This window comes from Labeo rohita, chromosome 21, assembly GCF_022985175.1.
Source record: "Labeo rohita strain BAU-BD-2019 chromosome 21, IGBB_LRoh.1.0, whole genome shotgun sequence".
NCBI classification, from domain to species: Eukaryota; Metazoa; Chordata; class Actinopteri; order Cypriniformes; family Cyprinidae; genus Labeo; species Labeo rohita.
In genome coordinates, this window is record NC_066889.1 from 9,998,904 (window position 1) to 10,012,186 (window position 13,283).

The 13,283-nt window shown below is 35.1% G+C and overlaps 1 protein-coding gene across 4 annotated transcripts; it reads left to right on the forward strand.

Moving 5' to 3' along the window:
• The first annotated feature begins 946 nt into the window (after window positions 1-946).
• On the forward strand, window positions 947-10,569 carry kiaa1191 (KIAA1191 ortholog). Of its 4 annotated transcripts, none has more exons than XM_051093417.1 (9): window positions 947-1,131; window positions 1,647-1,768; window positions 3,341-3,449; window positions 3,680-3,873; window positions 5,052-5,163; window positions 5,262-5,386; window positions 5,481-5,584; window positions 5,675-5,856; window positions 9,600-10,569. In XM_051093417.1, exons 3-9 carry the CDS (start codon window positions 3,425-3,427, stop codon window positions 9,809-9,811), a joined length of 954 nt encoding a protein of 317 aa, XP_050949374.1. In that variant the 5' UTR covers window positions 947-1,131; window positions 1,647-1,768; window positions 3,341-3,424; the 3' UTR covers window positions 9,812-10,569. The 4 variants fall into 4 exon arrangements, with proteins under 4 accessions (XP_050949374.1, XP_050949375.1, XP_050949376.1 ...); XM_051093418.1 differs by having other exon boundaries at window positions 3,344-3,449; XM_051093419.1 differs by having other exon boundaries at window positions 3,405-3,449.
• The last annotated feature ends 2,714 nt before the right edge of the window (window positions 10,570-13,283 follow it).

The following is a 13,283-nucleotide window of genomic DNA, read 5'->3' on the forward strand; positions in this document are numbered from 1 at the left end:
AGGGGTTATACTCTATAATCAAATGAGCTTGAATGGTTCATATCACCCCACACATAAACCTTAGTAACACCAAATGAAATTAAAATCATAACGCATATACAAAACACTTAAGAGCATATATTTCCTTAAAATTATACAGTTAAATAGTTATGGTATAAAAACCTATAACAGTTCATACAACAAAGCAGCCTAAGCTGGTTGGCTGGTTTTAGCAGGTCATCCAGCCTTTAGCTGGTCAGCAGGCTGGTTTAAAGGGTTTTTGGCCTCTTCCTTAGCTGGTCAGGCTGGGAGACCAGCTGGAACAACCAGCTAAAACCTACCTGACCAGCCTAGCCAGGCTGGAAGATCAGCTAAAACCAGCTAGTTCCAGCTTAGACCAGTCAACCATCTTAGGCTGGTTTTAGATGTTTGTTTGTTTGTTTTTTTTTCAGCAGGGTTGTGTTGTTTTCTATATTTAAACACCTTAATATAATAAAATAAATAATCTAAACTGAAGCTTGTAATAAACTGATCATCACACAGCGGTTGTATGGAGTTTGGTGCCATTACTAAAAAAATTGTGGTGATTGTGTAATCAAAACAATTTATAGCAGCTACTTATAGGTGGTCTTCCCATTGCTGCCACAGAAAAAAAAAAGGGAGAAGGATGAGAATTGACACGAAAAAATGAAACAATACAGCGCATATAGCAATTCTGAAAGATTGCAGTTATGCAGGTAGAATAAAACATACATTTTTGAGGACTTACAGTTTTCTTCATGCGGCTTATAGTGTTGGAGGGATTTTTATGACTGTTTATTACGATATAAAGGTGAGTAAACAACTATTTCGCATAGCTGCTGGGATTTTAAAGGTCTTTTACTACCCCGTGTGGCTAGTTGAGGTACTGCAGCAGCTTGAGATAATAACAAAACGAGGTATCGCGAGATTGAGCGGGAACTGCAGCCCCAGCTGTGTTGTCTGTGTTGGTTATTGTCAGAGACCCAAAGGAAGGGGAAGTTATGGCAGATACAAAGGCCAGCACTTCTCAAACATCTGTGATGTGTAATTTAGCCATTCGGTTACAAGTGCTCTCGGTACCTCTGCTGAACTGTTAGCTGCTGTAGAGAAGGTGCAGGAACACTTCAGCAGGTAAAAACAATTGATTCGCGCGCTCTTTAGCTCATCCCTCAAACCGGTTTCAAGTCGCCAAAACTGGATTGAACAGCTAGTCCGCTCATTTACATATCATTTAACAGTTATTGTCGCATTTGTTAAATGTGTGGTGGTATTCAGTAAAAGACTTATTGTTCCGTTTCTGATTTTTAAGTTAAGTGAAATAATGTTTGATAACAAACGCGAGCTGTTGTGTTTAAAGCTAGTCTGTTAGCTGTTGACGTAATGGAGATCAGTACTGGGAAAGTGAGCAACATTACATAACATCACCAGGACAACTGGTGTAATCCCATTCCTAGCATGCACTGATTCTCACGAAACTACTGCTCACTCTTGCGTTATCACTTACATTTAAATAAACAGTTTAGTCTTATTGTAGATTCAGATGCATTTGAAGTCTGGCCTAGTGTCTTATCAGTCAACTGGTTTATATTGCAGTCAATCAAAACTTTTTTTTTTATGTTTTAATGGCTGTTTTGGTTATTCTCCAGCTCTTTCTGTCTTTTACTGTCTGTGCTGGTCCTGGTGTCCCACAATGCTGAGTGAGCATACCTCCGCTTGTCAGCAAGTTCAGCCTGTGCTTTAGCAGTGGTGCTTTGGCTGCCCTTCACTGGTAAGCGACAGTCACCTTTTATTTAATTTAATAAAGCACATGTGTAGATAAAAATATTTGTGTTTTTGAAATCTAAGCATGTGTTTAGATAAACCTCTCCCAGCTTAAAGAGATTTCCATCTTTGTAGCACTAAAATAATTTGCTTAAATAGCATATGGTCTCAGATATACTTACATACTTTAAAGTGCCCCCCATATCATCTACATTTATGTTAGCAGACATATTTATGCAAAGACGATCATATTTGTTACTAAAGATATAAATGGGGTCCTAAATAGGTTGTCATTATATTGGACATGGGAAGAGTGAACATATGGATGCATGATTGCTTCTATTATTCTCAAGTCACTTTGGATAAATGATTAAATGTAAATGTAATGTTAAGAGTGGACGCTTGATGGGAATGTTGCAGAAATGGCGTGAATAGGACTGGATGACAATATAGACAAAAATGATCACAGTATTTTTTCCATGCCATTTTAAATCAGTATTTATCATGATATTTGATTTATACCATGAACAGGGAAGAAAATACATAACACATGTTTGTTAGACCCCAAAAATGAATGCAAACACAGGTTTGTTTGTTTATAGTGAAGTCTTAAGTCATTTAGTTTACCTATTAAACATGCATTTTCAATTTAGTTTTTTGTTTTTTCTGGATTTTGTGTTTTATGGCCAATTTATTATCAAAAATGGTGTCTAAGGAAATGTATTTCTTAAACGTTGACAATTTAATAGTCATTTAAAACATTTATTTTTGCATCATTTTTGTCAAATAAGGGTGCTGTAAAAATAATTAAATTAAATTAAATATTAATCTTTTTACTTTAAAATAAATATTTAAATAAATTAAATAATACTTAATTTAAATATTTTCTTTATATGATTTTCTTCTCTTAATAATATGCATGTAGCAGTAATAATAATTATAAATCAATAAATTGTAGCTGGTGAAGATTATGTGGAGTGTCCTCATACAGTGAAATGTTCATGGTCAAAGATGGAAAGTTGTTTTTTTGTTTGTTTGTTTTTTACTTTTGTAAATTTAGTTTGATGAGGACACCAAAATGGGGTGTTTGGTCTTTGACCCTCATAAAGATTTCATCATATGCCATCATGCAGGCTTCAGGATGTGAACTGTGACTCTCACTGACCCAGAAGAACACGGAACATGAAGATTATGCAGGCATTTTAGCATCATGCACCTGATTGTTTAGATGTAGGCTAGATATTGAATATTATATTACATTTTATCATCAATACTGTGTATTTATTTATTTATTTTTTATTTCAGATAAATATTTTTTATCCATTTATCGCCCAGCCCTAGGTGTGAATGTTTGTCCAAAGATATTAGTGATCTTTGAATTTCAGCTACTCTGTCACTGGTAAAGATGATGTGTGGTCCTTTGCTCAGTGATGCAGATGGTCAGTTGGATGGCGTGCCAGAGGATTGAAGAACTGAGTCTCTTTAATGATTAATCTGAGTCTGTTGGATGGTTCTTTGGCCTAAACTCAAATATAGCCTGGTTAATATATTACTTGTTCCTTTCTCTTACTTTCATCAGTAGATTTGATCCAGTCCCATCTGATTGGGTTTGTCCAGACTGTCTTCTCTTTTTGGTCCAACAGAAACGCTTCATTCAGTAGCCATGTCCAGACCTGGAGACCTTCCAGGTAAAGGAGAGAGGCCTGTTTATTATATATATATCGCACTGCATAAAATGAACCTTTTAAAGGCTTGTCAAGGGTTTTTAACATACTTTAACCTTCATTTTGAATAACTTTAAAAGATATGACATCAGTATATGACAATAGTTTCTCCTTTTAATTGCCTTAAATTGTGGCTGTTTGCGTAGCTGTTTGTTCAGATGTTGTTGAAACAGTGCTTTGCTCTTTTACCTCAGCCCTGGAAGCAGGTCCAGGCGGCTCAGACGGACTCCTCGGGGGGATGTCCATCCCTGTTGGGATGACCCGTCGAGCTCTCAGCTATGATGATAATCTTGAGCGCCCTATGTCTCCACCTCCAACTGACATTAATATTAACAACTTGTGGAGGCGACCTGTTATACCTGAAAGGAAGTTTGCACGACTTGCTGAGGTGCGTGAGCATTGCTTATTCTGTGACCAATTTTCCCACAGATACATAAAAATGAAGGTCAGTGTTTTATTTCACACTGTTTTTATATATATATATATATATATATATATATATATAATGTGTGTGTGTGTGTGTGTATATGTATATATGTGGGTGTTTGAATTCATAAAAATATATTGTTTAAATTTTTTACATTTGTTTTTTGTTGTTGTTTTGGAAGAAACACTAGCCTTACACTACCAGTCAAAAGTTTTTGAACAGTAAGATTTTTAATGTTTTTTTAAAGACTCTTCTGCTCACCAAGCTTGTATTTATTTTATCCAAAGTACTTTTACAAGTTATAAATATTTTTACTATTCAAAATAGCTGTTTTCTATTTATGTATGTGTATGTATATATATATATATATATATATATATATATATATATATATATATATATATATATATATATATATAATATTATTATTATTATTATTATTATATATATATATTTTTTTTTAAATGTATTTCTGTGATTTCAAAGCTGAATTTTTAGCGTCATGTCACATGATCCTTCAGAAATCATTCTAATATTCTGATTTGCTGCTCAAAAAACATTTATTATTATTATGATTATTGTTATTATTATTGTGTTGAAAACAGCTGAGTAGATTTTTTTTTCAGGTTTCTTTGATGAAAAGAAAGTTCAGAAGAACAGCATCTTTTGTAACACTATGAATGTCTTTATCATCACTGTTTTGCTGTATTTTGGATGTAATAAATGCAGGATTGTTGAGCAGAAGAGACTTCTTTAAAAACATTAATATTAATGTTCAAAAACTTTTGACTGGTAGTGAATATTTTCATTAAAATACAAAAACACTGGAATTTAATATAGCATTTATATATTTCATGTCATGTTTTTTCACTTTAATCTTTAAACATTAAAAACTTAAACCATATTGTTTGCATTTAAATAACATTTATAAACATTTAATAACATTTATAAACATTTCTTACATTTTAACTTGTCATTTATAAATGATCACACAAATAAATTCAGGTTTGTTTAATTATTTGTAAACAATCTCATTTTTAAACATTTAACCACTTGGGGGCATTCCTTACCACAGTTTATAAACTGCTGTTGTAGGCTGATTTTTAACAATTCTTCTGGTATGCCTTGTACTTCTTTAGGAGGATGAGTCAGAAAGTGGGGTAAAACAAAGTGCTACCTTTGAATCCACTAAACCTCCAGTCCCTGTTGTGAAAGCCAAAGCCTCGTCTGTCATGAGCTCCCTCATCATCAGTAAGAATGTTATGATGACACTGTATCATGAATCACATTTTACAGTTAATTAGTGTAAAAGCATTGACCTTAATGGGACCTGTTATATTGTGTCACAGAGCAGACCCAGGAGAGCATGCACAAGTTCGAGAAGCAGGCAGGACTGACTGATACAGGCTACACTCCACACAAAGGCCTGAATGCAGAGGAGACGCGCTACCATCGTCTGGCAGAGTCAATGCATGTAGGCAGAGATCCAGTGTTCGACAAGCATAGATTGTGATCTGACATCTTCAAATCATTTTTAAAGCATAAATTATGTGTTTTGTTTGTTGTAGAAGCTTCAAATGCAAAGCGTAGATGCCAAAGAAGAGAAACAGCCATCATCTGGTCAGTCGACACCTGCTGGGACTCCTCAGTCCTCACCAAAGCAGAAACGCAGGTGCTGAATGAGTGAACAGCTTCACATCCTTTCTTTTGCGTGAATTATTTTGTGGGCTGAAAGATGACATGGTAATTTTGTGTTTGGCAGGGGATGGTTTACCAGTCAGGGCTCCACTGCTTCTCTCACGGGCTCTGAGATGAGCACCAGCTCTAGCTCCAGTATAGATCTGGCTTCAGGTGATGGACCTGTTGAGCGCTGGGGCGCTTTTGGACCACGACCTCAAGTCAGCAAGTCCACAACTGACCCAGGTACAGATCCAGCCGTAACAGGTAAACCAAATGGGGCGCTTTACACGTAGACTGTCTTTTCTGCATATTCACTTTACATTTGAAGATTAACGTAATGACTCATAGGTGTGTTAAAATAAACCTTTCCGAGAATCTGTGTAACACTCAATTAGGGCTGGGCAGTAAAACAGTGATGATGTTTATCGCTATATAATTTTCCTCGATAAAGCAATAATAATATTCCGCAAAATGTTTGAAATAATGTTTACGTGCCAAAGGCGGAATGTTACAGCACTACTCACACAACCACGCCACACAGACCATTTATCAGCTTGGCTCAAAGTTCAAATGGCAGCGCAGCACGAGCTTACTAGAGCAGATGTGTCTCACTGATCAGTCTCGGTCACGCGAGCACTAAGCAGCGCTGTGCGATCCAGTGTGAAGCACTTGAATTCAATGGCTTGGTGATTTAAACTAGTTTAAAGCCAGATGAAACCGTGGTGACAAACGAGAGAAACAATGTGTGCAGCAATACAGTCAGAAGGCTTTTCAGTTTACACATTGACATCATTTGCCATGGGTTTACTGTAGTAACACTAACTGCACTATGGTATTGTGGCAGAAATGAGGGATATTCATATAGAACTTTATTATATTATTAATTTAGATGTGTATTAAATATATTAGAAGTAATAGTATGTAGTGCTGCTTGAAAGTTTGTGAACCCTTTAGAATTTTCTATTTTTTCTGCATAAATATGACCAAAAAGTTCATCAAATTTTCACACAAGTTTTGAAAATTGACAGAAAAAACAATTAAACAGATGAGATGAAACTATATACTTTGTCATTTATTTACTATGAAAAATTATCCAGTGTTAAATATTTGTGAGTTGCAAAAGTATGTGAATCTCTAGGAATCTCTAAAAATTATGTGGGCTATTCAGAAGGCTGTTGGAGAAATGTTTTGTGGACGGATGAGACCAAACTGGTTTAAATAAAGTGCTATGTTTGGAGAAAGAAAAACACTGCATTCCAGCATGAGAAGAACCTTATCCATCTGTGAAACATGGTGGTGGTAGTATCATGGTTTGGGCCTGTTTTGCTGCATCTGGGCCAGGACGACTTGCCGTCATTGAGGGAACAATAATGTAAGCAAAGATTCACATGCTTTTGCACCTCGCAAATATTTAACACTGGATCATTTTTCTCAGTAACTAAATGACAAAGTGTATATTTTTGTCTTGTTTGTTTGATTTGATTTTCTGTCAACTTTTAGAACTTGAAAATCTGATGATGTTTTGTGCAGCACTGTATACAGTATTTTTTTTATTTTTTTTTATTTTATTTTTTTTACAATTAAGCTATAGCATTTGTACATTTATACTAAATGTATTTAGACTACTGTTTTTCATACAAATACCTAGAAATCATATAGTTACATTTTTACCATGGTATTGAGGTACTATATGCATGGTTTTAGCTGTGGTTGTCATGATCTAAATGTATGCTACTATGGAAGTTTACCGCGTACAGCGTGTCGGAGAACAAAACGCCCATTGCCTTAACTGACTGACAGCCCTGAATACTTGTCAATACATAGAAAAGATGGCATCGACCATAACAATTCCAGCCGGAGTCTGACGATGAAACGGCTGAAGTGGCTGATCGACAAGTTAGCACGGTCTACCGTGGAAAGTGCTCGCAATTTGCTTTTATAACCGAACCGGGCACACCTCTATATTGTAAACTTCAACATTGTATAATGCATTAAACGGCTTTTACACCGAACGCGGAAAGCGCTGCGCTGGTCGCTGGGTTCAGTGCAGCCCTTCAGAGCACTGCGACAAAAGTTCATTTGAACAACTCATTTGAACTTTGTCCGCGGCGTGCGCGCTCCGCTGCGATTCCGCTTTGTTCAAGACCGAAACAAGCCATCCTCGCAGGGCGGAAGCAATTAAAATGAATGTGTTTCCTAGCACAGTGCTCTCCGCATTCGGTGTGAAAGCCGCTTCGTGCGCCATCTTTTATCAGTACTTAAACTAATGAGACAGACAGACAGTCAAGCTGCATCAATCACAAATTGTCAGACTACAGTGGGTCCACAGCTGAACAACAGAACTACACAAGCGTGAGTTAGCCGGTTAGCATGACATGTGCAGGGTTGTTACACAACATAACATACACAACTACGTATTTTGAACGATCGCTAGAAAATACAATCTTTGTAGATTCATCATCTTTTGGAAGTGAATATAAAACAGTTTTACTCACAGCGTAGGATACAGCGTGTTCCGTATAATGTACGTGTAAATTTCCATGTGAGGTAAACCAATGGTAATTTATGGGCGGGCAAGTTGTTCGCGACGTAGAACGTGGGTGGACATTATGCAAATCTGTTACTTCGTGACGTGTGGCCGTAACAGACAAAGATTTGAACTCCTGACGACTCGTTTAGGCAAATGTGAGTCGACTCTTTTTTTTGATAGACAATAACTTTATGTATCGTACACTGTCGGCTTCACAACTTTGCAGATAGTTTATGTTTACATACAGCTACATGACACACTGCATGAAAGATCATATTTGAAAACGCATAATAGGGGCACTTTAATAAAGCGTAAACAGTCAGAATAATTAAATTTTACCATGTAAAAATGACATTGTTACAATTTTTACAGATGTTACTGTTTTTGGTAATGAAGATAAATGTATATCTGCATCCTAACTCAAGTTACTTCTACTGTCAGCTCAAGCTACTATCAAATGAGCATTTCTAAAACACACACAAAATGTAATATTATTAATATTACAGCCTGCACTGCAAAATGTGCTGCTGAATATAAATGTCAAAGTCAGGCAATGAATATAAATGGAAAGTGCCATTGTTAAATTTGTTAGGTTTTATTTAGATGATTAATAGGTGAAATAAGAAAAATGTACACATCTCTATTCTGTTCAAAAGTTTACACCTCTGGCTGTTAATGAAACAGCTGTGGATCATTCAGGCAACAATACATTATTAATAGTCAAGCGTTTGTGAACTTTTAAACAGGGTTATTTTTATAAATTCAACTATTATTATTTTCTCTTGTGGACATCTTTTATGTCTTTTATGTGAAATGTCTTATTCAGGTCTGTACTAAATGCAGTAACATGCATTTTGTATGATCCCTCTTATTTTGGTAAAATAATTAATATTTTGCAATTCTGCAAGGTGTATGTAAAGTTTTGACCTCAACTCTATAATCTCAAATCAGTGATCAGTATCAATTGCCAGACACTGTGTAGCATCTGAAAATGGGCGATAGATTTTATGAGCTATATATACTTGGCAGAAAAATTATAATGATACTATTAATGATTTATTAAAGATTGCGGGACTTTGGTCATGTTTTAATTTTTTATAATATGTTATGTAATGCTATAAATGCTGTTTTAAAAAACAAACAAAAAAATTTTCCACAAACTTATTTTGTTATTTCTAAATATTTTCAATATTACTTTAATATTAATGTTTTAACTGTATATCTGATTAAGAGTAAGAAAGATCTTTTAAACTTCTTTTAGACCAGCCTACTAACCCCTGCAGAAGCTAACTCTGTCTTACATGTTAACACTGCTCAACTAATCACATTGGAGGACCACATCTAACCACTGTATAAAATGGTTTAAACATCTGTAGAGAGCTTTTTACACATGCATTGCTCCAGATGTTGGAAGCTCATTGGCCTTCCCCCTCTCATCAGTGTCAGCACACCCAACGTCATTCCTGTATGTTCACAGGGGGCTTTGCCCTGCAGTCCTATAAGGGAGCTCAGAAACCCACCCCTATGGAAGTGATGAAAGCCCAGGCGACCCGCTTGGCCGAGGACCCCACCAACTTCAAAGCTCCCCCCAAGATGGAGATCCCCACCATGGATGGGAAGAGACAGATAACCCGACCTCACAAACTCAAGCACCGGGACATGAACGTCCTTACACCCTCTGGATTCTAAAAGAACTCCCTACATCCACCTCAGCTGTACACATGGTGAACCTGTAGCTGGACTACCCTCTCTTATTCCCTTGTGCTGTCTTGCTGTTGGGTCACTGCAGTAGTAATTGCTTTTCCCTATCACAGACGCATCATTTTGCTAGTGTCCAAGTAAATGTTTGTCCTCATGTTGTGTGAGTGTGTAACAGCATTTTTGTTGGTGCTGTTGTTTTTTTGTTTGCCTTTTAGTTTTTCCAAGTGTTTCTTTAAGTTAGTATGTGTATGAGTGTGTGCCTTGATGTTTTTGGATGTACTGTGATGTAATTATTCATGGCTTGACTGAACAAAAGCAGTGTTTTTCTGTGTTGGGATTTTTGTTCCATCACACAGCAAGTTAGAAAACTGGCTAGAGCTATTGTCATATTGAGAAATGATGTTGTGAATTCCCGTGTAACATCATCAATACACAATGGGTTCAGTGATAACTTAATTCTTTAAGTCTTTGCTGTTGTGTATTATGACGTTTAAAGCATCGTTGTGATACGGTTGTGTCGAGGACGGTGTGGCAAATGACAAAGGCACTAAATTGATTGAAGGCTAAAAAAGCTTTGGCTGAAATTTTATTTAAGGGAACCGCTCTGGATAGAGAATTTCTTATATTTTTGTTACAAGTTTAAAATTGTTTCAATTTCTCGAAAGGTCGAATGTATTTACTTTGATCTCAATGGATATGTTAATACATGAATCAAAAAATGAATAAATGAAGGGACATAAATGTCATTTTTGCTCTTGAATTTCTTGCCTGGAACTCACTGCAATTTTGGTAATGTAGAGAGTTCAAGTTAATCTTATACGGGTACATGCAAGCTATTAAACAGCTGACTGTGTACAGTATCCATTTCTAAATTTTGTTTTCTTTAGTTTTGTTTAAAATTAATGCATTTATTCAATATTGAAAATTAAAAATTGTGTGTATGCACCACTTTTAATATTAAATTAAATTTATATGCGTATGCTACATGCATATGTTTGCAGGCAATGCAGTTTTTTAAAAGAAATTAAGTTTGTTTAGCAATATTGATCAACAATGACTGTAATTTAAAAAAAAAAAATATATATATATTTTACATTTTTATTCCTACGTGGTTTGGAAAAGTATGGAATTAAGTAATTTCCAGGTCTGGAAAAGTGGGGGAAAAAAAGAAAGCAGAGTATGGAAAAATATTAGCATTTCCAGACTTTTGCTTCTATTTAGTTTTTTATAATAGAAAATTAATAATAATAAAAAAAATCATGGCAGCTGTCAACTGATTCTGTAGTGATTGTCAAACATGACTGAATGATTTAAAGGTGCACTCTGCCTTTTCTCCGCCACAACAGAGGATGTTAAATTGAACATTAGGCCTTGAGATTAGAGGTACTTCCATAAGGAAAGACAAATTTTGAGCAAACTCATTTTATTCATAAGATGAAGAAAATGTTATATAAAACTAGAAATTGTAATGCATAAGCATGCAAAAAAAAAAGTTTCTTGTGTGGATACAAACGTCTGTTTATTATTATTATTATTATTACTTCCGCATTTCCACCACTGAATAAATATATATATATATATATATATAGTGACGTTTTATCTTACAATTCTGACTTTCTTTTTCTCAGAAATGCCTGATATAAATTGTGAGACAAATTCTGAGATAATTCTGAGAAATAAATTGACTTTTTTTCTCAGAATTGCTATTGTGTATTTTTAAGTCAGAATTGTGAAAAATAAACTCACAGTTGTGAGTTATAAAGTCCCAATTTTAAGGAGAACAAAAGATTATATTTTCTTAGAATTGTTAGTTTATATAAATTCTGACTTAACACTCAACTGCAATTCTGAGAAAAAAAAAAAAGTTTTCTTATTGCAAGTTTATTTCTCAGGATTGTGGCTTTGTTTCTCAGAATTGTCTCACTATTTTGACTTTATAACTCGCAATTGTGAGTTTATATCGCGCAATTCTGAGAAAGTCCAAATTGCAAGATGTAATTGTGAGATAAAAAGTTGCAGTTACCAAATATAAAGCCGAAATGAATACCAAATAAAAATTAATACCAAATATAAAGCTTAAAAATAATTCTGTATGAACTATTTATGTTAAATATGATCTGAAAATCTACTGAGAGGTCTGGGAAATTGAGTCTGGAAAAGTATGGAATTTTGAAATGGAAAATGAACTCTGGTATTCAAATAGAAAGCAGTTATTTTATAAATATTTTAGAAATTTTGCGGTTTTTGCTATACTTTGGTTCTAAAAATGCTGGCTTGGTGAGCAGAAGAGACATTAAAAACATTCAAGTTCCTTTTGATTGGTAGTATGTGTGCGCTTGTACAGCTATCTTTGTGAGGGCTGGTTTGAGTTTTAGACCATCAGAGTGAGGACAATTTTGGCCGGTCCTAACTTTCTGAGACCCCTTTGAAGGCCTGTTTGAGGGTCAGTACTTGATTTTAGGGATGAGGTTATAATTGGGTAAAAGTTAGGTTTAGGGGTAAGAGTTTTGGGTGAGGCACTTAGTTCTGATGAGTAGGTTTAGGGTAAGGAGCTAGAGATTGCATTGTGTCAATGTATGTCCTCACAAAGATAGCTATACAGTGTGTGTATATATACAAACATATATCAGAGGTCGCCTTAACCGAAAATTGTCCGGAATTTTTTGTTTTATTACTGACGGAAAAATCTGAGGGCCGTCGGTCACTTTGTAACTTCTAATTGCAATTCCCACCCCTGTCCAGTTGGTGTCGGAGGCGCTCCAGTGCAGCAGCAGAGCACGGATCCAGAACTAAAATGAAACTGTCACGAATGATTTGCTATGTATTTGATTTACCCATAGGCGAGTACACAGAAGCTAAATCGATCTACATTAAAGAGCGCCAAAACGGTATTTATTACTGGAATTTTCTAATGAAATTGACAGAATTTGAAATCTGAGACTTTGTTTCAAATCAAAAGTAACACAAAGCTTGGCATATTGCGATTTATTGTATGGGAGGCGCACTACTGTTCATTTATCAGCTGAAAACAGCATAAACCAAAAGATCGATATTGGTTCATTAAAATGAGAATATATTATAATCGCTGTCACTGCAGGGTGTGGTGTTGAACATAAAAAGTTAAGCAGTCTCATTGGTTGAACTGTTCTCTGCAAAATAAACGCATAAGCCTACAGCGTCCTGTAGGTTCATAATTAAAAATCAAAATGTGAACAAAAATAAAAGGAATTAAAAATGTTTTATTATAATTAAAATATGAAAATTAATGACGGGTAATAACGGTATAATAACGGGTAATGACGGGTAATAACAGATTATGATGGAATTTTTACGACCCTGCCCGTCAAAATGACGGACAATGTTAAAGTCTAACGCAACCTCTGATATATATATATATATATATATATATATATACGTATATATATATTTATATATATATATATATATATATATACGTATA